This window comes from Acinonyx jubatus, chromosome E1 (genome assembly GCF_027475565.1).
Source record: "Acinonyx jubatus isolate Ajub_Pintada_27869175 chromosome E1, VMU_Ajub_asm_v1.0, whole genome shotgun sequence".
Taxonomy (NCBI): domain Eukaryota; kingdom Metazoa; phylum Chordata; class Mammalia; order Carnivora; family Felidae; genus Acinonyx; species Acinonyx jubatus.
This window is the reverse complement of record NC_069397.1, coordinates 13035422-13061509: the sequence shown is the minus strand read 5'-3', so window position 1 is coordinate 13061509 and position 26088 is coordinate 13035422. Positions and strand designations below refer to the sequence as shown.

Here is a 26088-nt window from a genome sequence, read left to right as displayed (position 1 = left end):
GCGCCACCCCTCATGGCAGGCCCTGGCTATAGGCGGAGAGGCTATGGAAGGCGGGACCTAGAAGGCCCGTCCTGCAAGGCAGCAGTTCCAGGGCAGTGCAGTGCTGCCCAGGCTTCGTTTACCCGACTAGCGCAGGGCACGCCGACAGGCACTGGGCGCTCCAGGGGTCTCTGTGTCGTAAAAGGGGCTTAATCTTCCCTCACACCCGAGCCCTCATCCCTCCCAAGGCGCCTGCGCCCCTCTGCTCCGCCCCCAACCCTTCCTGATGGTCGGGCTACGACTAAACTACAGTTCCCAGAGTGCATAGCGCCGAAATCTGTACCCGGAGAATCAGGTGGCTGGAGTCAGGTGACTTCTGGTCCGCCCTCACCCCAAGTCAAGCCGGCCGGGGGAAGCGGGTGCAGTCACAAACGGCTCCTGCGTGCCGTGTGTTGGGTCCCCCGGGGCTAGAGGATCTCAGGTGAGAGCCGGCGCGGCCCCAACAGCCTCCCCCCATTTCCCAGACGGAACCCCAGAGGGCTGAAGACTGGTACAGTAAGTCGGTTGAGATCTTGCAGCGCATCTAGTTACCCCCCAGCCGCGCCAGGGCTTCACCACCTACCAGCAGTCCCGGCCTCGAGACACCGGACAGCCTCGAAGTTGAAAGGCCCGCTTGGTGGTGAGCAGAGGCAGGGGACGTTGGGCTGATGAGGCGGTGTGGGTGGCTCTATCCCAGTGCAAGTCTGAACCCCTTCCCCGCCTTCTGGTTAGTTGCCGCCTGAATCCAGGTCGCGGAGTTTGCAGTCTACTTTGGAGAGAGGAGATGCTGAGAAGGCCCTTCCAGAAACTCCAGTTGATGTGCTGAGCGCGGTTCTGGGCTCTGGGGAACTGGGTATGAGGAGACCCTGCCCTGCATTCCGGGGCTTTCAGGCTGGAGGAAAGGATGACAAATGACTGGGCCCTGCCTTTTCAACAGAATTGAGAAAAAGTAACACCTATGCTTTATGAGAGCTTGCTAGGCGCCCTAGGCAACAGCAGTAATCATTTTACAACTTTGTTTCTCAGTCTTTTTTCCTAATCAGACCCTCCCCACCACCATGAAATTTTAATACCACGAATTAACTCTGTTTGTGAACTGTGGCTCTTTGGAAGGCCACAAGCCATGCTTTACTTTTCACCTCCTTTAAAAGTCGTATGATGTAGTCTCACTGTCCCTGTTTTACATTAGGAAATTGAAGCTTGAGGAGGTTAAATAGCAACCCAAAGTAATACGGCTAATAAGTGGGGAGCTCAGGTTCAAACCTGTGCAGTCTGTCTGTAGGGTACACGTTCCTTGCCACTTTCTGTATTCTTCAAGAGGAGACGCAAGAAATTCCAGGTTATAAAACAGTTGACAGGATTAAATCAGATACCTGACAGGAGTTGGAGACCCCTAGCCACAGGTTTCTCCTGGAATGGATGGTTTGGGAGTGAGAGACTTCTTAAAGTGGTATCTGAGTGAGGCCTGGAAGATAGACCTTAACACAGGAAGAGGGGCATGCCTGACTGAGCCCATTGTCATGAAATTCTCCATTTCTACCTTGTAGCATTCACAAGACATAGTTTTAGTGTGTAGCTATGAATCTGACCTTTTTCTCACATTTTAATCGACTTACCTCTTAATGTCTATCTGTCCTGATGTCTTTCCTCCAAGGTATCTCAGCCTCTGAGCCTGGGAGACCTTTGCTAACCAAATATTTGAGTTTTTCAGTCCACATTCCATTCCTGCAGGATGAGAGAAGAGTTGGTTAGGCCTGATTTGTATCTGATTTCCAGAGGAAAATCTAGACTGTACCCTGAGGGACATTCTTAATTCTGAACTTGAGGGCACGGGCAGGTGTGAGGAGCAGAGAGTGGCAAGAGTGAATGGGAGATGCATGGTCATTCCAGACACAGGAGAGCAGTTCCCTACAGGTCACGGTACAGAAAGTGGATGGTAGAGGGCACAGGGATGCCAAAGGCGAGGCCTCCAGAGAAGGCTAGAGAGAGGAGGTCAGTGCCAGCAAGGGGAAAAGCTCCAGAGATAAGACCTAACAGTCAAAGGGAGCTGCATCAGGCAGAGAGGCCCCTGGAGGAGGCAAGGACAAGCAGAAGTCAGGCAGGCTGGAGCAGTGAGGAAGACTTATTTGAAGGGAGGGGTATATCAGGAGGCTCCTTGAGGCCTTTTGGGAAAACTGAAACCAAAGGGATGTTTCCACACAGACCTCTCCTAGCTGTCCCCACAGGGATCCCCAGAGGCTGTCAGGTGGGAAGGCCTGGGCTCTGTGTGCCAAGGCAACATGTATAGACCAGGTTACAGATATCCATGCTGACCTGCCCCATCTTGACACATGGTTCACCTGCTGTGCGTCAGGGATTATGGGTATTATGCAGTGCATCTCCCTCGCTTCACCAGTGAGTTTCTCCTGGGCTAATCAGGGCCTTGTCCCTCACTGGCTCCCCATCATGAGTGATCCCTGCTAGTCCTGGAGGGACTTAACCAAATGTCAGTTGGTGGCATTAGCCCCTTAGGCTTTTGTCTCCGGACAGGGAATGAAATTAATTTTCTTAAGGGGTTTAGGTTCGCAAAGTCAAATATCTGACTACAGTTTGAATAACTTTTTGAAAAAAAGGACCCTCAACTGAGAAGAGTGCATTCTTTCTTTTTGTTAACTAGGTTGCAAGAAGCAGTTGAAGAGGGGAAAAATTCAGTGTTTGTCTACTTCCTCAGAGTGGAACCTTACACAACACCCTTAGCCTCTCTGAGCCCATTTCCCCACATATCAAAGAAAACTAAGTCTCCTCCTCCAAGCTGGTGATACAAAGCCCATGAGGCCACAGGTGTGAGGTGAAAGTCCTTTATGAACTGTCTATGCCATGGTTCCAAAAGGCATATTGTCCACTTGTTGCTGAGCTGCTCCAACTTTAACCTGAACTTCTCTTGCTGTGTGTTCTTTTTCCTAGTTCTTTGAAATTGAAGAACATGATAAGCAGTTGGCTGATGATTTCTATCCTTCTTCCCCTGAAGTTCATAGAGAAATGTGGTAAGTTTAGAAATGGGCCTCTTTGTAAAGAGGGAGATGGTGCTATACAGTAAGTGGCCTGACCTGTTTGTAGCCAGTGGCTTAGGATTGTCCAGACTGCATGCGCCTGTCTGCCCGTGGCCAAACGACCACTCGGTGATGGAGCAGACCCAGGTCTGGAGTCCAGGAGTTTTACAGGGAGCCAGACGGTTCCAAGATAATTGGCCTTTTTCACAGGGTCCCTGTTACTTTTCCATGTCATCAAAGTCAAACTGTGGAACTCCGACAACTCCTTGCCCTGTAGACCTCACAGAGGGAATTATGTGGGTCCTGGGAGATGTGCAGAAGCAAATGAGGTGGCCACCTTTTTGTACCTGGTTCTTCTCTCAGGTTCAGATACCTGAGGAGTCTGCCTGGCATCCCCTTGTAAGATGAAAAGACCTTCCCTTAGGAACCGAGGAACAGGGTGCCGCAGCCCAGGAAGGGGTAGGGCCTCACAGAACGCAGGCTGGTCGTCGAAAGATACCTTAGGGTTTGTGCATCTTTGTGAAGCTTGATCTTCAGAGCAGGGCCCTTAGAGGGCTGCATCATTCTGTCAGTTCTCCTACTGCCTAAAACATTGCTGAGATTCCTTCATGAAAAGAAAACATTTAGCACTCCTAGGATGGCAGGCCAGTTATTTTGATCATCAGCTTGTCAAGGGACAATAGCAAGGCTATTTAAGGGATATCTTCAAATCCCTAACAATTTCAAATGAACCTTATACAAGCAATACAAATCCTGCAGAGGCTTCCCAACCATACACAGTGGCTGTACCATTACAGTTATCTGGCCTCTTGAAGGCTCTTCCAGGTTTATTAAACAATCGGTCATGTTACTTTGTAGTCACACCTTGTGGATAAGCAATTTCCAAGAAAGGAAAGATTGCACCATCCTGGTGTTCCTCAATACAGATTCCAGAATCCCGCCCCAGACCTGTGGGATCATATTCTCCGGGCCTAAAAGGCCCAAGTGTATGTCACACCCGCATTAGCAGGCTTTAGATAAAGCCTTAGGAGAGAAGAGCATATCCAGCCACCACCATCTCAATTAAACAGAGGGGAAACTTAGGCCCAGGAGGGGGTAAAAGTCTTCCCCAAAGTCACAGAGCTAGAAAACAGCAAAGGTGGAACCTGCCTAGGATCCCTGTTCCATTTTATTATTTCACCTCCTTTCCTGAATCTCATTGAAAAAGAATGGTGGAAGCCACCATAAAATCAAGTGAGTGAAATTGGGTTTCTGACCTCATTCTGCCTTGCCTGTCTGCTCCTTACTTTGGGCGTCGGTCATCCAGGACTGGATGAGATGATTGGCCTTCAGAGTTTGTGGTGTCTGACTTCTCTGGGTGGAATCTTGAGGTACTACAACCTAGTGGCAAGAACCTGGGCTTGAAACTTGGGTTTGAATCCTGCCTCCATCACTGAGCCGTGTGGGCAAGACACTCCCTCTTGGGATTCTCAGTTTCCTTATATCTGAATTGGAAATGAGAATACCCACCTCTCACTGTTACAATCATTAGAGAATGGGTTAACGGTGTTAGCGGAGTGGGTGGGGTGGGGAGCACAGTGGGCGGCGCCAACAAGTATTTCTTAAAAAAAAAACCCAGGTTTTTCTCAGGGGAAACTTGGGGTGGTTTCATTAAGACTTATTTGGTAATTCTGATGTGGTATCCAGAGACTCTTCCTCCAGGGCAAACTGTAAAATATGCTTTCCCTGGATATGATGCCTGCTTTGTAACTGCCTTCCATCTTGGGCTTAAAAATGCTCTGCAGTGTTTAAATGATGACGAGAATAGTCACCAGCAATTATTTCACACTCAGGCCATGTGGAGGGTGGGTCGCAAACACCAGTGTTACATGTAGTGCCATTCTCCCCATTTTATGGGTGAGGAGAGACAGACCCATAGAGGCTCAGAACCTTACCCATGGTCACACAGCGAGGACGTGACAAAGCCAGGATGAACCGTGTGACTTCAGAGCCCAGTCTGTCAGCTGCTAAGTGCCACCGTCTTCCCTGGCTCTAAGTGAGGGGAGAGTAAACATTCCCTGATCTGGTTCTATGAGAGTTCACAGCCTCCTCTTTTAAAATGCAAAGACTGCGGATGAGCAAAGGCATGTTGATCTCTCACTCACGCTGACCACAGCCCAGCAGAACCCTAGGGCACCAGAGCTTATGGGTGAACCCAGAGGTGTGGGTAGCTGCCTGGCCTCACTTTCAGTATCCCTGTCCTGGGCACTGTCTCTTCAGTGGTTTTGCTTGTCTAGTGTGGCCCTCAACTCTAGACAGAAAGTAACATCAGGGACTTATGCACTACTGCCCCACCCCGCTCCACCCCACCCCCAGCTGTGCAAGCCCAGAACAAGCCCAGAACAAAGCTTCGGGTTGACATCAGAGTGTGGAAAAGGGGCAGAGTTGCCAAAGCCGCCTCCAGGCCCTGAGGCTACACTTAAGGGAGGGATCGTCTTACTCGGCTCTGAGAAGCTTGGCCTCTGAAAGGGCCAGCATGGGGACAAACCAGTCAGCGGCACTCAGCCAGGCAGCTGTGCTGAGAGCATGGAACTAGAGACCTCGGACTGTGGGAGTCTCAGCTTGGAGGCCTGCAGATGCAGGTGACAGAGCCTGTGTCTGCATTCATGTGTGCAGGGCTAATGTGGGCCCCTCAGGGGCCCCAGGCAGCAGAGCCAGGCCCGGGAGTACAAGTTCCAGGCTGGCCAATTCCTTTGCAGGAGATGAGGTTACTATTCCTAGAGATGTTCAGGCAGAGGAAGAGCACCTTCCAGGTAGGAGTAATGAAAAATAGGATCAGACAGTGGAGGTTAAATTAGGGAACTTTTATGTTCCCTTCCAATCTGAACACCTAAAAATCTCAGATCTCAGTTCCTCATCTTCTGCCTAGAGGGGAGTGGGGAGAGAGAAACCTGGGACTGCCTACAGCTGCTCCCTCTTTAATCAAGTTGAGCTCCTTCTTTCCCCTGTGGACTCCCTTTCCTGCCCAGTCTAGATTCCTGACCACTCCTTAGTCCTTGCATAACTGTGAAGGCCTCGAGGTAAGGGAGGTGAGGTGGACAGGTGCCTGGGGCTTTGAGCACACCTGGGAGTAGGGGTGGGGTGTGAGTGTGGGCTGCCCAAAGAACACTGGAAGAGGTCGGGGAGAGGCTGGCTCACTCTGGTTCTATAGCCAGGTTGCTCTAGGGTATTTGGCCTTCCCAACCTGCTTCCGCCCTCACTCCCAAGGCCTATTTGTCTACTTTATCCTGCATCAACACCTTAATGCCAAGAAGAAATCCCTATGTGAGACTGTGGTGTTCACCATTCTCCAGCCCCCAGAGTCAGCCTCAGGAAGGGGATCAGTGAATGGGTTTAGCTAAGTTAGTATGGAGCCCAAAGGGGTTCTTTAGAAACAGGATAGCTGGGCCCTGTGTGTCTCTGAGAGTACAGGAAGGGGCTGGAGCAGTTCTACAGGGCCATTTTAGCTCCATGAACAGAGGAGACCCCTGTGCTTTCCCATCTGAAGAGGTGGTTCAAGTCCACGTTTTCCAGTCCCGGATCGATCCTTGAATTCCTGCGTGACAGTTTTTGGGGCTCCTATCTCTGGGTAACTCAGCCCCAGAGCTTCTTGGTGTGGGAAGGAGGAAGCTACACTGTTTCCTGCTCAGGCCTGTGTCTGCCTCTGTCTCTCTGGTGTCAGAGGGAAAGGAACGTAATGAAGGCTCAGGTTTCCAGGTCCATCACTTATCCCCCCCAGGACGTCCACATCTTCTCCTAGAACATGGGGGTTGCTGTGAGTCAGCACTCATGAGTTCAGATGTCAGGGATCCTTGTCCCAGCTTTTCCTTGTGGGCCTGAGTTCTCTGACCTGATGGCTTGTCATTGGTTTGGGCCCTTCCAGAGTCAACAGTCGATCTCACTGTTCCTCCCACTGTGAAGCTGGAAAATGGAAGTTCGGCCAACATCAGCATCACCCTTCAGTAAGTTCCCGGGCTCAACTCTACCGTCAGCTGAGTTCATTCACCCTGTGGCTGGGTCAGAGCTGACCCCTGGCTCCGTTCATATTTCAAGTGTGATGCCTTTGCCTCTTCACTTTAAGACAAGCTATGGGGTGCCTGGGTGGCTCAGTCAGTTAAGCGTCCAACTTAGGCTCAGGTCGTGATCTCCCAGTTCACAAGTTCAAACCCCACATCGGGCTTTATGCTGACAGCTCAGAGCCTGGAGCTTGCTTTGGATTGTGTGTCTCCCTCTCTCTCTCTGCCCCTCCCCTGCTCATGCTCTGTCCTCACCACCCAAAAATAAATATTCAAAATAAAAATTAAAAAAAGACAAGCCAGAGAAGGGTCAGTGGATATGCTATATGGTATTCTATATGGTATTATCAAGTCCCCTCTCTCCTGAAAAAATAAAATTTTAAAAACAAAAACAAAAAGACAAGCCAGAGAAAGAGAGGTGATAGCAGGTGGTCTGCAGATTGAGGTCCTAGAGTCTTTCCCCACCAGCCGCTGAATCCTTGTTTCTGGTCAGAAGAGGAGGAAGGGGGATTCTCCATAGAGACATGAACCTTTTCCCCTTCTGAGAGATGTCCTTAAGTGACCAGCAGTTGATGTCAGACCTCAGGGTGGTCCTTCCCAAGGCTCTGAGCATTCGATGACAGCCCTGAAGATCAGGGGGCAAGTTGCTGAGCTGCTCACCAACACTTCTGAGATCCCTCCTGAAAGCAGAAGTGAACATACTGGGTGAATCCCATTCATGGCAACCCTCATGCTTAGCCTTGTCTGAGAGTGTTCCTTGCTGACCTTTGCTGGTTTAGGGGTGAGGCGCTGGCCGAGTACAGACTGCCAGACTCCCAGCCAGGAGGATTCCCCAGGATGAAAGTCTAGAACCCTGTCCTTTACTCTTTACCCTTCTCCCTTTTCTTTATCTCTCCTGGGCAGTCTGATCTCAGACCAAAGCTTTGGTAGCAAGTCTCCCTGACAGACCTGCATTCCGTCCCAATTCCTGCCACCTCTCTATGTGGATACTTTATAAATCTGACAGGCCATCCCCTCACCACATCGTCCCTCTCCAGAATCCTTGAGTGGCATTCCATAGCCTTCCAAATTAACTCCAGGCCTGTACATCCACACTTGGGGACACCACCGACTACTCCCGTCAGACACATCTCATGGCTTTCTGGGGACACACCTATCCCTGCTCACAATTGAGTCCTTGGAAGCCTTCTCCACCAGAGCAAATGGCATGGTCCTGTTGGCCTCTGGCAGTCACAGCCAGTTCTCCACCTTCTCAGGGTCTCACCTGGCCCCCATGGGCTTCTCGTCTCCTAATACAGATAGAAAGCTCCTAAGGAGCAAGGACCCCACCTGTCTGAGACTCAGGACCTAGCACATAGCACATTTAATGCTAATTGCTTGAGAAGTGAGCGGCCTATGTGAAATCGAGAGGGTTGGTTGAGATCTCACAGTGTCCGGCTTCTCAGTAGTAACCAGACTCTTGTCCTCCACAGGCATCCGTTAAATGCAACCTTGGTGATCACTTTTCAGGTCACATTTCGTTCAAAAAATGTTACTATCCTTGAGCTCCCTGATGAAGTAAGTAATGAATTTTAACTGATGGGTGAACTGCTGGCTAACAAAATAGTCTTTAAGTGTGTACCTGGAGAAATAGGCCACCTTGTTTTTATACTGTGGGCCGCCCCTGTTCCATCATTCTCGAAATCTCTGATTTTGGCTTTGTCGGTCTCTTTGACGATGGGCATTTTATGCCACATAGACGGAATTAGGAAAGCGGTGGTAAGAAATTTGAGGCAAAAATGGTCCCGGGAATGTAGAAGAAATTCATACGATGATTTTCTAAAATTGTGCTACTTAGAGGGTATTGGTGGACCAATACTATTGTCCCTTCTTGAAAACCTTTTAGAAATTCAGAATCATGGGCCCCATCCTAGACCTACTGATTCAAAACCTGCATATGAGCAAGATCCCCAGATTATTTAGGTCCACACTGAAGTTTGCAAAGCATTATTCTGAGATTCCGTTGGTTGAGTGTTATTTCCAAAAATCAGTGCCAAATACTGTCTAATGATCACTATTCGTAGCCCTTACGCATTTATATGTTAATATACACACTGCTTCTACCTTACCAACATTTGAGCCAATTACAAATTGACTAAGTAAAAAATACCAATAGGGGAGAATAATGTAGAGAATAAACAGTGGTTTAAAAAAAAAGACAAAATAAATGCAGGGATAACTCTGAGGCATGTCACAGGCCCTGTGTGGTTGTAGAAATGGGCTGCAAGTTGGCTCTGAGGCCCTTGGCAAGAAAACGGCACTAAAGCATGCGACCAGATAAAGCCTGTCAACCCACAAGGGCCTTGTGTGGGAAGGGAGTCCCCTCTCACCCTTTGGTGAACACCACGCCTCATTAGACTGAGCCACTTCTCACCACTTCCTCCTGCCCTGGGATATGAAGACTGCTGCAGGGTAAGAAAAGCCTGGTGGTTCTTACAGCAGATTGTGGCACCCAGCTGAGGTCTGGCGTGATCCACAGATCAAATTTAGACTCTGAGGAATGACATTGATCGCCTAGTTTCAGGTCAGACCGCTAAGTAAAAGTATCATCTTTTCGAAATCAGTGACAGTCAAACATCATTTTAAGCAAAAGAAGCCTGACACAGTAAAGTAGACTGTATGCTTCTTTGTGCATAAAGTGCACCCAGTCAAGGCAAATCTGTGGTGTTGGTCAGCATAGTGGTTTCCCCTTGGGGCTTAGGTGTGACTGGAAAAGAGCCGAATAGGGCTTCTGAATGCTGGAAGTGTTCCATTTCTTGACCCGAGTGCTTGATCTTGGTTTGTGGATATTATTTCATCAAGCTGTGATGTGTAAACTTTTCTGCACATATGTTATAATTCACTTTCATAAAAATGTTAATGGTGGATAACATTGTATGTCAACTATAATTTAAAAAAAAATCAATGGTGGGAGTCAAATCCAGTTTTAGAGTGATCCATATGAGTACCAACCCACTTTCCAGGAGCCAACCTATATGGCCCCTCCCATCCAGCTCTAGCCAGTCCTGTCTCCTGCCTTTGGAAACTACTGGTTAGAACTAGGGGCCTGACCTATGAGCCTTGGACAAGGTACCCCACCCAGCACATCGCAGATTCCTCACTTGTAGACATAAGGTTAATAATGTCTGCTTGACAAGGGTTATGAGGATTAAAAGCCATAGCGAGTATAAAATGTCTAGGATTGTACCTGGCATGCAGAAAGAAAGCACAGAGTGAGAGATAGTGGTAAATTTTATGGACCTAAAACTGCTCTTAAAAATAAAGTTTATTAATTAAAAAAAAAAAAAAAGATAGTGGTAGTTATGATTTCCTTCTGCCCTGTACCAGTTGATTTCCAGTTGACCAGTTTTCTTCCTTCCTAGTTCCTGAAGGGACGTAGTGGCCCACTTACAAATATACAAACAACATTGCCAAGAAAACCTGTTAAAAATAAGAAAAAAATAGCCAAAAGTGGTACGCATCATGAGGACGTAGCTTGCAAGAGGTGGGCCATGAATTAGACTCTGGGCTTTGCAGCAGCCGCTCATACCATTTTATTTGTTCCGCCAAAGCCCCCTGATTTCTAGTGCTAAAAACACAAAGTCCTTCCAGGGTCCTCATAAAGAAGCCACTGAATTCTAATGACTGCATCCTCACAACGCCTGTGATATGGGTGGAGGTGTGGGGCCCAGAGCATTACCCAAGGAGCAAAGAGGGGGAGACAGTTTGGGTCGGCAAAGGTATCATCCTGCTCCCTGCCACGTTCGGGGGATTTGAGAGTATCCAAGGAAATGACTGGGAGATCAGATGTTGCAGGCAAGCCTCTCTCTTTCTTGGAGAGAACTTTTGATAAACATAAAATGTTTATCAGAAATGAGGGTGAGAATGTTCTCCCTGACAAGTGTCTGTTGATTGCACCTCTTCTGTTTTGTCACTTGGCAGCCACACTGGGCGTGGGGCAGATGTTGTTTGTGGATATTGAGGAGCCTTCCATAATAGTAGAAGTAATAGCAGACATAGTATTTATGGACTTTATGTCATTCATAGCAACCCTGAAAGGTAGACACTTCTGTTATCCGCTTGTACAGGTGAGCAAACTGAGGTGGAATAACTTGCCTGAGATCACATGGTTAGTGAGAGAAGAGCTGTCCCACCTTCCCTGGGAGTTGAGGCCTGAGGGCGGGACTACTGTTCTGCTCAGAAAGTCTAACACACAGGTGGGGGGAGGGGGTTCTTGGGGGAGGGGTAGTTGGTCCAATGTTTCTCCCTTTTGTTAGTAAGCTCTTGGAAGGTCCGAACTGTGTGTGATCCGTCCCGCTATTTCCTAGAGTGTAGTCTGGAGCTGGACACTCAGGTCCCAATAACTATGTAGCACTGGATCGAATTCAGTTTTCCTAACAGGTTGTGGTGCCTCCCGGCGTGACAGATTCCTCTTTTCAAGTGACGTCTCAAAATGTTGGACAACTTACTGCTTATCTGCACGGAAACCATTCCAACCAGACCGGGTAGGCTGGCCTCAGCCCACATAGGCTTAAATGATGAGATGGGAGGCAGGCATCGTCGGGCACATGGGGGCTTCCTTGGAGCCCAGCCTCCGCTCATCCCCAAATTCTTTCTAGCCCGAGGATCCGCTTCTTGGTCGTCCACAGCAATATCGTTAGCATCATAAACCAGGTGATTGGCTGGATTTACTTTGTGGCCTGGTCCATTTCCTTCTACCCTCAGGTGATCACCAACTGGAGGCGGAAAAGGTAACCAACTCACTGAGCTTTACTTGCAGTCACTTGGGGCTGGTAAGATGGGAGGCATCCCAGCGAGGCTGTAGGCAGCATGGGTTCAGACTTTCTTCCTCGGCTCTTCTCTCTTCCTGCCCCTTCTAGAAAGTTGTCCAGTATGAAAGCTCTAAGAGCCTGTGGCAGGACTTGCAGTGCTAGGCATTTGGTCTGTGGCCCAGTTCAGCCCCTCCCTGTGAAAGCAACGAATTGGGGCTTCTCAGGGAAGCAGAGAATGTGCTGGGAGGGAGGAGTCCACCACATCTGCTGTTCTTGGTCCATCCAGCCCTGCAGGAATTAGTGTCAAGTCCTGCTGCAGTGCTAGAGCTGGGTCCTTCAGCCTTGGAGGTTAAGCGACCCCACCCTGACTTTAAAGACAAAGTGGGCCTGGAGTTGTGTCTTTGCATAGCAAGGACCCAAGCTGTCCTGCAGTTACCCCAGCCACATGGGCCTCATAGGGCTGCTAAGCTGGGAGCCAGGGACGGAGATGCTTTCTCTCTGAAGGCGGCCTCCAGACTTCCCTCCGTGCCAGGACTTATGGAGGCAGAGACAGGGGAAGGAGGGAGGACACTGGTTCCCAAGAGGGTGGGATAGTGTGGCGTCGATTGGGGTATGCAAAGGGGCCTGAGGACCGTGCTCTCCTTGGGAGAGCTGGGCCCTCCTCCCCATGTGTTGGGAGCTCTGTCCCCTCCCATCTTTCCAGTCTCACCTTTTACCCTGCTTTGTCTCTTTGTCGCTCCCATGCCAGTGTCATTGGTCTAAGCTTTGATTTCGTGGCGCTGAACCTGACAGGCTTCGTGGCCTACAGCGTGTTCAACATTGGCCTCTTCTGGGTGCCCTACATCAAGGTAATGCCACTGCAGCCTGGCCCCAGCTGTTTGGTAGCTTGGCTGCGCCTCACCCCCAGGCTTCTCCCAACCCCTCAAACAGGAGCAGTTTTTCCTCAAGTACCCCAATGGAGTGAACCCCGTGGATAGTAACGACGTCTTCTTCAGCCTGCACGCAGTCGCCCTCACCCTGGTTATCATGGTGCAGAGCTTCCTGTACGAGGTGAGAGATGAGCTGGTGCCCACCCCACCTCAGGTGCCAACACCCACCACCACCAGCCGCCACCCATACCTCCTATTTTATAGAAGACACAGAAACTCGGCATCTGCTTACTGGGGCCGAGATAAGAGGCCCGGCCCCATGCTGGACACAGGGAACACCCATGAGCCCAAGCCCTCAGGACCCCCAGGTGTGGGGTGAGAGACACAGAGGCAGTGATGACCCAGTGGGTTGAGAGTTGAGTAGGACAGGAGGACACGGGCAGCTCATGGAGGCCCTGACACAACCAGAGAGGAGAGGGAGGGCGTCAAGGAAGTGGCTCTGAGTTGTGGTCCATAGTATAAGTGATGTTGCCGTGGTGGTGGGGCGGCCCCAGTGGGAGGACAGAACTCTGAAGGCCAGGGGGCAGTGAGAGGAACTATGGCCAGATGTTTGTGGCTGGGGTTCAGGGTCCTGGTGAGGGCAGCAGGCTCCTGAGGGGGCCAAGGGTCTGGAGTGCCAGGCTGAGGAGAATGGCCTCCACTGCATTGCTGGGGGCTGTTGAGTGCCTCAGCAAAGAAAGCACCATAAGGCCGGTTTTCAGGGGATCACTGACCTGCACGTCTTCTCTCACTTCCCTGTGGGTGCAGTGTTTCCTTCAGGGAGTTCCCTTTGCACATGCAAGGTCAGCCGGGGACTGCTTGGTTCCCACTGTCACGACCTTCTAGGTTACCTTTCTGTGAAGCCTGGTGAAGGAGACCTGCTTTGGGGAAAGGTAGGGGTGAGGGATAGATTCCAGAGATGATCAGGCTCCACCTGGATCATGGAACAAGTCTGGGCTGGAATGGGGCACCAGGCCTCCAGTGTGTTGGGGGCCACGTTCCCAGCCCTTGGTGGCCTCTGAGAGGTACCCGTTCTGCAGTGTGGGAACAAGAAGCAAATGGGCTCTGGAAAGTCCAAGAATGACTGAACTAGAGATCCTGATAGCGACAGTGGTGTGGTTGGCCCTGGACTCTCAACCCCCACCACCTATCCCCTTCCCTTCCCTCTCTCCATCATCCTCAGCGAGGCAGCCAGCACGTGTCCTGGCCTGCCATCAGCTTCCTGGTGCTCTCGTGGCTCTTTGTGCTCATCACCATGATTTTGGCTGCAGTCGGGGTAACCACGTGGCTGCGGTTTCTCTTCTGCTTCTCCTACATCAAGCTCGCGGTGACGCTGGTCAAGTATTTTCCACAGGTACCTCCAGGGCCCTCCTTACTTTTCACATGGCCATTAGAGTGAGAGGGATGAGATACAGACCCCAGGTCCTCCCACGGGGCAGCCCATAGCCGGGGTGAGGAGGCATGAATGGAAGGTTGCAGTGGAAGCCACGAGCGCAGCCAGAGCAGGGCCAGGCAGAAAGCCGGCCGTAAGTACTGCTGCTCCTCCCTGGAGCCAGGAATCGCCTGAGGAAGTCAGTGGAGACTTCTCTGAGCTCATGCTCCACTCTGAGAGTCAGGTTGTGCAGGTCACTTCTCTCGCCATCCCAGTCTTTCCTAATGACTTCGTCTGCCCCCTACTCTCACCCCCTGTTAGCACAACTGATGACCCTGAAGAGCAGCAGCCGGATACTTGGAAAAGATTAAGTGAGAGGAAGTGGCCCGGGGCTGCGACCTCTGACCTCCATCTCCCATCCAGAGATGCCTTCCTCAGAGGTCTCATCCAGGGTCCACTTTAGGGGCCTTCAGCATGCTCCCTCAAGTACTAAGGCCTATTCAGATGCAGAGACCTAGAGTCAAACACATCTTGCCCCATAGCCCAATGGCCCAGGACAGGGGAAGGTGTGAAATAGCTGCTAATGGTGGGCTCCACCCCTGAATCTAGGGCCTCCTTTAACCTACCCCATTTCCAGTGCAAAAGCCCCCTTTTCAGTCTCCCTGGTGCAGGGAGGCTTGTATTTCCTGGGCTCAGGAAGGATAGCATTTTGCCAGAGTCAAGGTCCATCTCCTGGAGGGCATGGAAACAGATCCAGAGCCTTAAGGATGAGCAGGACTTAATTGTGTGGATGAGAGAGGAGGGGGCATTGGGGGGGGGGGGGTGGCAGCAAGGAGACCTTGCTGGCTGAGCAGTGTTGAAACTAAGAGGGCCCTAGGGGGCTGGGGAAGAAGGCTTCGCAGTTGAGGGGGATAGGTCTTGAGGGAACCGGGGCCACAGTTCCTGAGTGTGGGAAGGTTTGGGCCTGGTCAGTCTAGGAGGCAGGAGCCCCACCTGGAGACGCTTGGAATTGTTCCAAAACTGGAGAGGTGGCCGCAAGCATAAAAGAGGGTGGGAGAAGACAAAGGGGAACTCACAGGTGGCTGGCTGAGAGAAGACCACCACAGGGGCCATGCCCTCCCTCTTGGATGATAGGGAGGTTGCCCCAGTCAGAGAAGTCCAGAGGGTTCTGGTGTTGGAGGAAGGATGTGGGGCAGTGGCGGCAGGAAGTGGGGGGATGTCCACGTAGACCCACCCACTTGACCTAGGAAGCGGAGTCCCCAGAGCCCAGCCAGAGCCACTCTACCGATGGGGAAAACTGAGGTTAAGAGAACTCCAGTAACTCTCCCGAGATAACCTCCTTCCCGGGGTGGAGCTGGGGTACCAGACCAGACAATCAGACTCCTAGCCTATGTTGATAAGCACAACATGAAGTCCAGGCTGAGTTTAGGAAGACCCTTCAATGGAGATGAGAAGAAAAATCAATTGCTAGAAAACCAGGGCAGGGTTTTGTCGCAGAACAGGAAAGGATGAAGACTATGGAGAAGCAACATCCCCCACTCCTTTGCAGTTGCTAGGTGCAGGGATGGGAGGAGGAGGGCTGTTGGCCGTGCACCCAGATGAGACCCCCTGGACCCACCCATACTGCTTCCTCTGCTGGCAGAGATTGTCAGAGCCCAAAGGTCACTGTGTTCTTTGGAGCTGAGGCCCAAGCACATGAGTGGGAGGAATTAGAGCTGCTCTTGTTTAGAGTGGCGGTCACAAGGTGCATGAGGCAGCCACTTAGCCCCCTCACTGCTGACCTTATGTCTGCCCATGTGTCTGACTCAGGCCTACATGAACTTTTACTACAAAAGCACCGAGGGCTGGAGCATTGGTAACGTGCTTCTGGACTTCACCGGGGGCAGCTTCAGCCTCCTCCAGATGTTCCTCCAGTCCTACAACAATGGTGAGTCAGCCAGCAGGCTGCCTGCCCGTTCAGCGGGCTGGAGGCACAGGGTGGGGGCCAGGCTTCCTGGGACACCTCTCCATCTGACCCCCAGTCCTTCAGCCTGGGAATCCAAGCCAATCCCAACACCCAAGGTGAGACTTACCTAGGGGCCTTGGCAGCTGGAGGATTAGTGGTTTCCTGGGCAGATGAGGACCCCCCCCCACCCCCACAGCCCCATATGCTCCAGCTGCTTCAGGAGCTGCCAACTGAAAGCCAAACTCTGTCCCCTGTGGCTATTAACAGACCAGTGGACACTGATCTTTGGAGACCCAACCAAGTTTGGACTCGGCGTCTTCTCCATCTTCTTCGATATTGTCTTCTTCATTCAGCACTTCTGCTTATACAGAAAGAAACCAGGGTATGACCAACTGAACTAGCACCCAGGGACCCAGCATAAATGGCCCAGGCCCTGCGCCTGCCAGGAAGGCTGGGGCAGAGTCTGGAGTGCAGGGCTGGCGCCTTGTGCTGACAGTGTTGAAGCGCTCTCTTCCTCAGGGCCAAACGCCTTATGCGCAAACCGGCCTGCCTTCAGCCAGGACTCTCCCAGGCCGGGCTGGGGAGGAACCTCCCTCTGAGACAGACACCAGATTCTGCTCTGATACGGAAAACGACACTGCTGACGTCCCTTCCCAGGCCTTGCCGGCCAGGCATCTGGCCCTCCTGCATCTTGATGCCACCGTCTTTATTTTCTTTAAGGCTTCAGGCAGCACACACGGGTTCTGACAGCCGTCCCAGGCAGGATTGGGTGCTGAGCTTGGAGCCGAAGGCCTTGACCTAAACAACCAGTGTTTCTGGGAGCAGCTTGAAGGACTGACCCTGCAGTTGTGAACCAAGGGCGCTTTGCTGCCACTGCCGTGTTCCCAGAGACCAAGCAGCCTGGTGACGTGGCCAGTGGACTCAGAGGTGCTGGTGCTGGTGGCAGAGGGGATAGGATATTGGGGTCAGGCCTTTGGGGTCCCTTCTCTGAAGGCCACATTCTCTGAGCACTCACCGTCCTGACACTCCTACGTAATTCAACTCCCACAACTTAATCGCAGGTGGCCCAGGCCAGGGTCTGGCAAAGAAACTGTATTTCTGAGCCTTGAAGTGCCCAACAGATTGGTTCTGAGCTAGGCTTATGCCCAATCCCTCTGGATCTTTATCACACTAACCCCTTTTGGATTTTTTTGAGGGATGTTTTGGAAGTAAGTAGCTTAATTTCTTCACCTTCTGCCTACCTCCACTTTCCCAGAGTCCCGGGGCCCCATGTAATCCCCTTCAACTGCTCCTCATCCTGCATCTGGAGTATGGGATGGACATGCGTGCGCTCACACACACACACACACACACACACACACACACACCTGTGCCTTAGAGGCCTGTAAGACCTGCCAGTTGGTAAGTGTAGCTCCCCTACAGGGGAAGACTGGCCCCCTTCCCTCACTTCCCCCAGATTCCTACCTGAGCCTCACCAATTTTTTGGCTGTTCAGGAGCCTGAGCCTGACATACGGACTTGAAACCACCTCACACAATCCTCATGGGCCCAACCTTTATTCCAAACCCCCTTCTCTTCTATCCCAGGCAGCTCTCCTTCCTGTGGCAGGAGGGGAGTGTCCCAGGATGTGCCTTGTCAGTTCATTCTCAAGACTTTTTTACTACGAGATCAATGTGAGGTGCCTGAATCCTTAATTAAAACCTGATTTGTTTCCTTTCTGCACACTGAGCCTTTGCCAGATGCAGAAGGCAGGTGTGTTGGCTTCAGAAATAATCCTCAGGGCTTAGGGAGACAGCCCTACTCAACCCGTGAAAGGAAACGCCAGGGGTTGCAAAGTACACTGATCCCGAGGTAGCTGCATGCCGATCCTGCACTTCATCGGGGAGCCCTCGTGGGTAGTGCAAGATGCCTGCCTGCTCAGGGCCAGGTAGGTCCCACAGGTACCATGTCTCTCTATGACACTTAGACTGTGGTTGTGAGCACATGTTGGGTGGGTTAAGTGTATACTCTTCATGTTGGCGGGGGTGGGGGTGGGGTCTTATCTTCCAGATTCTTCCTCTATCCAAATATCAAAGAATTTCAGATCTTGTTTCCCCAAAAGCAGAGATTGCAGGCTCTGTAATCCAAGGCTTGTAAACCAAGCCCACAGACCTGTTTTATTGGGTGCCACCCTGCAAAAATAGGAGATACCAAATTTCTGGTTTGAAAATTTGGAAAACTGGATTTGACACTTGTAGGCAGATCCATGAATGACAGTAATCCCCAGAGCCGGTAGCACAGCAACACTGGGCCAGGCAGAGGCCCCAGTGTTGTCCAGCTTACCTCCATCTCCTCAGAGGACAGCCTCTGGAATGTGGAGCTGCACTCCTGCCTGCAGGAAACTCCATGCTCCCAAGAGTCTTGGCGGGGGGTGGGAGGGGTTCCCATGAACACCTCGGTGCCCATGAGTCCCCCCCCCGCCCCCCCACCCAGGTGCAGCAACACATAAGTGACACATGGGAAGTTCGGAATTCCCTGCCCCCAGTTCCAGTGAAGGTGCTTCCAGACGTTCCCACAGAGGCAGCCCTGACCAGACAGCAACAGGCAGGCCTGGGAATAGCTGGGCTTCATCTCAGAAGTGGATGGGGACCAGGCTAAGCCAGCCCGACGACCAGAGCTCTAATTGCCATCCATCCCCAGATGTCCCTACCCCACGCCTCAGCAAAAACCCCTTATGAATTCCAGCACTTTATTTGGGCACAAGATGTCAGGTATGGGCAGCTTCATACTGCCCCATTTCCACAGGAACCAGAGCAATGCTTGTTCCCAGATGTGAATTAGTAAGCTAAATTCAGAAGTAGAATTGGCACCTCCAAACAGTAAGATAAAAATGCTTTTGTATCAAAGTTGTGATTAAAAAAATATAAAGTTAAACGCACAGGCATAGAGATGGCAATCCTCAGAACTGCCCTGAAGTCAGCCTTGAATTTCGTCTAAGTCTCGTAAGCAGGTGAACCCTGGGGAGGTCAGCGCCCCTCAGGGAAATGGGGTGCAATGGGGTGAACTGTGAGCCTGCCTGGCTTCCACATGGGCAAACCTCTGTAGCACCTCTGGTAGTGTGTCGAGTCCCTGCTGGGGAAGGCAGGGAAAAACATGGGGCACAGTCACTGCAGAGCTGAGACACAGGGACAAGGCCAAGCCCTACAGTTGGGACTGAGTGTGGGAAAGGCCAGCCCCACCTGGCATCCTCCCAACTTTGTGGTGGCTCTCATGAAGTAGGGCCTCTGCCCATCTGGTCACTGCTGAGGCCATGCAGCAGCAGAGTCTGTGGGCCAAACCTGTGGTCACTACAGACTGAATACAATTCAACTCCAGGCCCTTACTTTCCATCAGTGTCTGCAGGAGAGAGCTGGTCCCAGACGCTCAGGCCAGTGGTGGGAGAGGGGAAGGAAGGCTGAGTCAGGCCAGGGACAGGCCTCTGGGACCAGCTCTGGCCTTTCGGAGCTGGGGCCCAGCACACATCAGAAGCCAAGATGAGGGGCAAACAGAGCGTGGTGGCGTCAATGCAGGCAGGCAGGCACAAGTCAGGGACCGCAGCAGGCTGCTAGGACAGCATGGACTGCTGCACTGCCTTCTGCAGCGACTGCCGCGTCACCAGCAGACGCACCACCTCCTCCGAGCGCTTGGTGAGCCGCTTCCGGGCTTGGTCGTGCGTGACCATGGTCATGTCCCAGCCATTCACCTGGCCCAAGGAGAAAATAGAGCCTACCTCAGTTTTCTGCCCTCTCAGATCTGGAAGCAGGTTGGGTTTTGGGGTCCTGGGTCACCCAAGCAGGCTTCCAAGCTGATGTCTCTTGGCTGAGGGATCACCAAGTACCACATTTGAGGCACACAGAGGAGAGAGCCAACTTCCTCTGGGGGCAACACCAGCAGGGGCTCCAAACAGTTTCAGGGAGCCTCCCAGGTGCCCCAGGAAGCAGGGCAGCCCCAACCCAAGTGCTTCAGACCCTGACCCAAGCGTTATTTTCCTCGTCTGGGACATGTGTTACCTGCATAATCTTGTCTCCAATCTGCAGCCCAGCAATTTCAGCAGGGCCTCCTTCAGATACCCGTGTGACATAAATGCCCTGGAAAGAGACAGCCTAGGTCATTAGACTGGTCCCTTACCCAGAAAGCAAAGCCCAACATGGCAAACTCCCAGCCAACTCTGCACAAGCCTGCCCCCAGCACAGGCTGTGCCAAGACAGCCTAGGGGAGAGCGGGGCTGCCCCACCATGCTCTGGCACCTCCTGCCGGCCTCTTCCTGTTCCTCCTGGACTCTAAGTGAGTCTTCCTAGGGCTGGGAGGTCCATTCCCCCACCTCCATCCCTATGTATTCCCACCAGATCATTTCTTAAACCTTCTTAGGGAGGACTATTTGAAAGAGGTCTGCTCCCTACGTGAAGGCCCTGGAAGCAGAGACCCACCATCTCAGGCCTCTGAGCCCAATGGAGAGATCCCAGGCCCCTGGTCTCTCTCACCTTATCTGTCTTGTCTTCTGAGAAAGGATTCTGTGAGGGATCCTGGTCAATTCCACCTCCAATGCTGAAGCCCAGTATTAAATTCTCACCTTGACGCAGCTTGTGAATTTCAACTCTTTGCTGGCAAAGGGAAAAACACGTTGGAGGCAGGTGGGTATGTGGACAACAAATCTGATCTGTGTCCAGCAGTAGCCTCAGGCTGCTAGGCCAGCTCAGAGCCATGCCAAGGGGGTGGGGCCCAGGGCCCTCTTCAAGATTCCAGCTGGTCACCAGTCTGGGAGACGGGGGTGAGACTCAGAACTCAGCCACAACAATCCACCTACGCAAGCTGTCGGAGCCTTGTTCCCCTTCCTATTAGTCTCAGGCACCAACCTTAGTCAACATGCGCTTTAAGCCCCTCCTGGCCCAAGAGCCAGCATGCTATGGCTGCTATGGATTGGGAGGGGAGAGGAAGGGGACTATGTCCCAGGGGAAGGACCACACAGGGCAGAAGGGGTCAGGCCCTGTGGGGGGAGAGGGGAGGGAATGTAGGTACCTTGCTGAGGCAGCTCATTGCTGAGCCAACGCTATCAAGGGCAAGACTGGAGATGCTCCAGAAAAGCAGAGAAGTTCAAACTTGCACAGAAAGGAGAGGAAGGGCTGTCCTGGCCAAGGGACAAGAGCATAGACTTGAAAGTGGTACAGATACATGTCCATGAGATGAGTGTACAGCATAGGTCTGGAACTGGGTGCTGAGGTAAGGCTGGGGCCAGATCAGAAAAGCTGCGGAGTGTGGGCCCAAGAGGCTAGCCCTGAAGGAAGGAGTTTCTCCCTAAGCCCCAGACCTTGCTGTTCATGCAGTGTGGGAGGCAGAAGAGGGTTCTAGGTCTGTGATCCCCAAACTGCCAAGCTCCTTTCAAAGCCCTCAGCAGGCACCCTTCAATCACCAAATAGTAGGGGTGGGGCAAGATCACTGCCCGCCCCCGCCCCCTCCCACCACTCCCCCTCACCCAAAGTTGAGTTCTAACAGGAAGGAAAAAAAACCAAAGTGACTTGATCTGGACGGAGGAAGGATCATCTGCAGCAGGCCTTGAAGGAGTGACAGGAGTCTGGACACCTGATTTTGATTCTGGGCCCACTAGGGCTCCCAGGAGTAAGGTTGGTCATGGTCAGGTTTGAGGCTAGAATGACCACTTGGGTAGTCAGGAGGGGAACGGGTGTATCCCAGAGGTGGGATGTGGAGGCCAGGGAACACGACTACTTGGAAAATGAGGTCAACAGACTTGGGGACTGCCCATGGTGGAGAGGAGTCAAGGGAAACACGCAGCCACCTGGCCTGGCTGAACACAACCATCTCTCAGCTGGTGACCCTGAAGAAGCATTTTGGAGTTCCAGGAGCCACCCAGGCAAGTGTCCAGAAGGCAGAAGGACCTATGGAACCAGAGTTCAGAGGAGAAGCGGAAATGGTTTTAACATTCGCAAAATGGTAACTACATGGGATAGGCAGGAAGCAGGAAGGAAGCCTCCTCCACCCCTTCCCCAATCCAAAACACAAGAGGGAGAGGCCAGACCCCCACAATGTTCAGACATGTTCCTAGTGTTCCCAAGAATTGGAAGGTCATGGTCTTACAGTTTTGAGGAAGGCCTGCGGACCTGCCAGAATAGGAGAGAGGGGAAGCAGGAAGTATGACTAGGCCCACTAGACCTAGGTCCTTGTGCCCAAAAGTGTGAGCTCCTCCAGGCTTGCTCCCCCTCCTCCAAAACAGAACTTTGCACAGCATTGACCCACCCTCAAGGTCAGAAGGGAGTACAGGCCCTTGGGCTGGAAGACAAGGCCCTGTCACTGACTCACTAGGTGAAGTCAGGCAGGTTACGGCCCCTTTCTGGTGCCTCCCCTACACCCCCTTTTTTCCATAAGAAGCAAACCTGGCCCCTTCTCTCTGAGGCAGCTAGGGATCTAGAAAGCCAAGGTTGGTGCGGCCAGGGTGAAGCTTAGGACAGCTGTCCCCAGATCCAGAAATGTACTTTCCCAGGCCACAGCTCGTTCTCTAAGCTCAAACTCACATGCCACCTTTATCAGCAGCTTCACACCCTGCCAACTTCTGACTGCAGGAGCTCCGCTGTACATCCATCTGAGATTCTGCGGCAAGTCCCATGGCCTCAGGACTGGGACTTCCATCTGACCCAATGCTGCCTGGCAGGCATTTCTTCTCAGAGATCTGGGTTTTTCCTGAGGACTTCCTTTAGGCCTGGACATGACCAGACTTCTCTCTGGGACTCAGTTTCCCCACCTCCGCCTTGGAGTTTGCCTCCAGGCTTCGTTCAGCTTTGGCACTGGCTTCTGAGTCTAATGTCCCAGCCTGCCTTCTTCCCTCTGCCTAGTCTAATAGCATCTGGCACCCAAGACAAGGCAATGCGGGGGGGGGGGGGGGGGGGGCTGTAGGCAGGGCCCTGAGCTAGCCCGAAGTGCCAGGCGAGGAACCTGGACTTTGCCCCAGGGCTAGGGATCCGGGGGAAAGTTTGGAGCAGGAGCGAGCCAACTGCATGAGCCTTCACTCTGGAGCGGGCGGCGGAAGGTCCGAACAAGCAAGCCTGGATGGGAGGGATACTGGGCTGCTACTCAGGCTCAGGCCATCTCCACCCCCCAAGCTTCCTTCTGGGCGGCGGCGTCGGCTGCAGCGGAGGAAGCACTTCCTCATTCCAGAGGCTGCGACTCACGGACGTCGGGCCCGGTGCCCGCCCCCCTCGGCTGCTCAGCTGGGGACTCAGGCCTGGGAAGGGGGCGCTCTCCGGGTATTCCCACAGCTGGGGACTTTCTCCTCAGTCCTTCCCGCAGGAAGGAGTCCGACGCAGCGGCGGTAATGTGCGGGGTCCGGCCTCGGTTCAGGGTCTTCAGGAGGCGCTTGGGTCCCAGCCATCTCTGTTGCCTGGCTGGGGAAGACCGCGGTCCCGCTCAGGCAGAGCCGGGACCAGAGCCCTGGCGCCGGTTTGCAAGAGCCCTGGGTTCAACGCTTTGTCAACCTGTCTGGGGCGTCAGTTTACCTATCTGCAAAGTGGGGACAAGCCAAGACGAGGAGGAGCCCGCGAGCGCACTCACCACCACAGCGGTGACCGGCTGGCCGGGGATGTAGGACATCTCGACCGCAATCTGGCAACCAAGCACAGCTCAGTGAAGCCCGCAGCGAAAATCCCAGCGGCCGCGCCCTCCTTGGTTAACAAAGGCAACCCAACTCGGCCCGCCCCCTCATGAATAGTTAGCAGATCCCCAGCCAGTCACCGGTCGGAGCGCTGTTCAGCTTTCGGAAGTCCCTGTGCGTGCGCAGAAGGACGGGGAGGGGGTGGAGCGTGCTCGGGGAGCCCGCCGCGTACGCGTCAGGGGGCGGGAGCGAGGTTTTGGCGCATGCGCAACCTGGTCCTCCCAGCAACCTCCAGCGCAAGATGGCGTGGGGAGGTTGTCTGCCGCTGGCCGTCTGAGAGAACGCTAAGTGTCTGTGTCCGCCGCCGTGTTGCAGGTACCTGGACGAAACTGGGCAGGGCCGGTCCGAACCCTCAGCCTCCTCTGCGTCTCGCGAAGGTCCGAGATCCGCGAATGGTGGGAGGTCTTGGAAGTCCCGGGGGGGAGGGGCGGCGTGAGCGCAACTCGCCAGGCTCCCGGGGCCACTTGTAACTTGGTTCCCTCTGCAGCTCCGCGAGAAAGCAGAGGCTGAGCCCCGGCGGGTGCGATGGCCGCTGTGGTGGCCAAGCGGGAAGGGCCGCCGTTCATCAGCGAGGCAGCTGTGCGAGGCAACGCCGCTGTCCTGGATTACTGCCGGACCTCAGTGTCAGCGCTGTCGGGGGCCACGGCCGGCATCCTCGGCCTCACCGGCCTCTACGGCTTCATCTTCTACCTGCTTGCCTCCGTCCTGCTCTCCCTGCTCTTAATTCTCAAAGCGGGAAGGAGGTGGAACAAATACTTCAAATCACGAAGACCGCTCTTTACAGGAGGTCTCATCGGAGGCCTCTTCACCTACGTCCTGTTTTGGACATTCCTCTATGGCATGGTGCACGTCTACTGAATGGGGGCAGGGATGACTTTTTTAAAAAACCAGATTGGGAGGACTGTCGCCAGGATTTAACACCGTGTACACTTAGTTTTTAAATTGTTGAATTCGCTGCTTGTTCTGTAACGTTATTACTTATATCTGAAGACGAAGAGTCTGTAATATTCTTCAGATTAAATGAAGCGTAAGACACTTCGTGGAGTTTTTTGCCTGCCTTAACTCATACCCCATGTGTGCCGTGGGTGCAAAATTGGAGAGCTGGGACTGGCTTCTGTAATTTCCCTGCATTTACACATAGGCCACCCAGAGAGGGCCAGTAGGGCCTAAATAAAAAGAAAACTTACTGTTAACATCCTGAGAAGTAATATATTTATTGTGTTTTCTGTATGCCAAGCATTGTGCCTTGTACCTTTTACACCCATTATCTCGCTTAATTCTAGCAATATCCTTATGGGGTAGATACGTTATCCCTCGTTGATGAAGCTGGGGCTCTGGTTAAATATACCTCTGCCATTAGAGGCACAGCTAGAAAGAGGCAGAGCCAAATTTCAAATACAGGTCTTTTAATTCCTCTTGCTGTACTGACGAGTGTACCTTTTCAGATTCCAGCCTTCCCTCCCAGTAACCACTGCTTTCAGGTATGAATGGTGCCATTTTAGTTCCATTTCACCTGGTTACAGCTGGCTGTCATTTCCATTTTAAATAAGTTCAAGCTCTTTTCTAGAATATGTCTAATGGAGATTAAACAGACAACATTGAAGCTAAACTTTGGGCTTGTTTAGAGTGTCTGTCTATATGCTAATCTACAATCCCTTCTTGTCGGGGTTGAGGGGTTACATCAGAATAAAGTGCATATACTTGAGAAATATGTATTGCGTTAGAGTTATAGTAGCGAACATGTTGCTCAAGGAATTTATAGTTAACTAGGAAGACCAGTATTACCTAATCTCACAAATATTTAAATTATGGTAAGTGCTGTGAAGAGAGCACATAGGAGCCCCAAACTGAGCTCAGGTTGGGGAGTGGGGATCAAGAAAGCCTTGAGGAGATAAAATTACATTTGAGACCTCAGAGTTGAAGAACAGTGTTGAAGAACAAAGTTGAAGAGGCTACTTGCAAGAAAGCACATGTGCGGGGGCCATTGGGCAGGAGGGAGTTTGACATGTATCTGGAGAGTTAGAGAAGAGGCCATGACCAGGACCTGGAAGGCTACGGTGGGGATTTTTTGGCCTTGGTCCTAAGAGCAGTTTGGGGGAGGCTTTGGAAGTTTTAGCCACGAGTGATGTGACCTTTGGATTTTCAAAAAAGATCAGCTTTAGATCAGAAGATGATCTGAGAGCTTGAGTCCAAGTCTCCTTTTACACATGGTATATGGTCTGTGGCCAATAACGTAAATGGATCTGGGACCCAGGCCTCCTGAATCCCATTTGGGGCTCTGGACCACATGCTTGCACATGAAGGGAAGAAGCCGGTGA

The 26088-nt window shown here is 52.3% G+C and overlaps 3 protein-coding genes across 9 annotated transcripts; 2 read left to right on the top strand and 1 right to left on the bottom strand.

Annotated features, from left to right (window-relative positions):
• Positions 1 to 120: 120 nt before the first annotated feature.
• CTNS (cystinosin, lysosomal cystine transporter) lies at positions 121 to 17817 on the top strand. 4 transcript variants are annotated; one of them, XM_015085618.3, is made up of 12 exons: positions 123 to 460; positions 2962 to 3041; positions 6949 to 7027; positions 8554 to 8638; positions 11501 to 11604; positions 11719 to 11850; positions 12620 to 12719; positions 12802 to 12921; positions 13963 to 14133; positions 15961 to 16078; positions 16364 to 16478; positions 16817 to 17817. In XM_015085618.3, exons 2-12 carry the CDS (start codon positions 2981 to 2983, stop codon positions 16896 to 16898), a joined length of 1167 nt encoding a protein of 388 aa, XP_014941104.2. In that variant the 5' UTR covers positions 123 to 460; positions 2962 to 2980; the 3' UTR covers positions 16899 to 17817. The 4 variants fall into 4 exon arrangements, with proteins under 4 accessions (XP_053067888.1, XP_014941106.2, XP_014941104.2 ...); XM_015085619.3 differs by lacking the exon at positions 123 to 460 and adding an exon at positions 483 to 658; XM_053211913.1 differs by lacking the exon at positions 16364 to 16478 and having other exon boundaries at positions 121 to 658.
• A 989-nt stretch (positions 17818 to 18806) lies between these two features.
• TAX1BP3 (Tax1 binding protein 3) lies at positions 18807 to 23828 on the bottom strand. 3 transcript variants are annotated; one of them, XM_027034730.2, is made up of 4 exons: positions 23671 to 23828; positions 20595 to 20714; positions 20124 to 20201; positions 18807 to 19816 (listed from the first exon to the last, which is right to left on the bottom strand). In XM_027034730.2, exons 1-4 carry the CDS (start codon positions 23707 to 23709, stop codon positions 19679 to 19681), a joined length of 375 nt encoding a protein of 124 aa, XP_026890531.1. In that variant the 5' UTR covers positions 23710 to 23828; the 3' UTR covers positions 18807 to 19678. The 3 variants fall into 3 exon arrangements, with proteins under 3 accessions (XP_026890531.1, XP_053067891.1, XP_014941114.1); XM_053211916.1 differs by lacking the exon at positions 23671 to 23828 and adding an exon at positions 21905 to 22935; XM_015085628.3 differs by lacking the exon at positions 23671 to 23828 and adding an exon at positions 21130 to 21540.
• Positions 23829 to 23930: 102 nt separating this feature from the next.
• EMC6 (ER membrane protein complex subunit 6) lies at positions 23931 to 25379 on the top strand. 2 transcript variants are annotated; one of them, XM_027034731.2, is made up of 2 exons: positions 23931 to 24085; positions 24258 to 25379. In XM_027034731.2, exon 2 carries the CDS (start codon positions 24296 to 24298, stop codon positions 24626 to 24628), a length of 333 nt encoding a protein of 110 aa, XP_026890532.1. In that variant the 5' UTR covers positions 23931 to 24085; positions 24258 to 24295; the 3' UTR covers positions 24629 to 25379. The 2 variants fall into 2 exon arrangements, with proteins under 2 accessions (XP_026890532.1, XP_026890533.1); XM_027034732.2 differs by having other exon boundaries at positions 23964 to 24147.
• The last annotated feature ends 709 nt before the right edge of the window (positions 25380 to 26088 follow it).

Coding starts and splice junctions, on each gene's coding strand:
- EMC6 (XM_027034731.2), top strand. CDS start 24,296: ATGGCCGCTGTGGTGGCCAAGCGGGAAGGGCCGCCGTTCATCAGCGAG.
- TAX1BP3 (XM_053211916.1), bottom strand. CDS start 21,955: ATGCTTCTTCAGGGTCACCAGCTGAGAGATGGTTGTGTTCAGCCAGGC. Junction 20,202..20,594: donor CAGAAGACAAGACAGATAAG/GTGAGAGAGACC, acceptor GTCTCTTTCCAG/GGCATTTATGTCACACGGGT. Junction 19,817..20,123: donor TTGGAGACAAGATTATGCAG/GTAACACATGTC, acceptor TCCTTGGGCCAG/GTGAATGGCTGGGACATGAC.
- CTNS (XM_015085618.3), top strand. CDS start 2,981: ATGATAAGCAGTTGGCTGATGATTTCTATCCTTCTTCCCCTGAAGTTC. Junction 3,042..6,948: donor GAAGTTCATAGAGAAATGTG/GTAAGTTTAGAA, acceptor GGGCCCTTCCAG/AGTCAACAGTCGATCTCACT. Junction 7,028..8,553: donor AACATCAGCATCACCCTTCA/GTAAGTTCCCGG, acceptor TGTCCTCCACAG/GCATCCGTTAAATGCAACCT.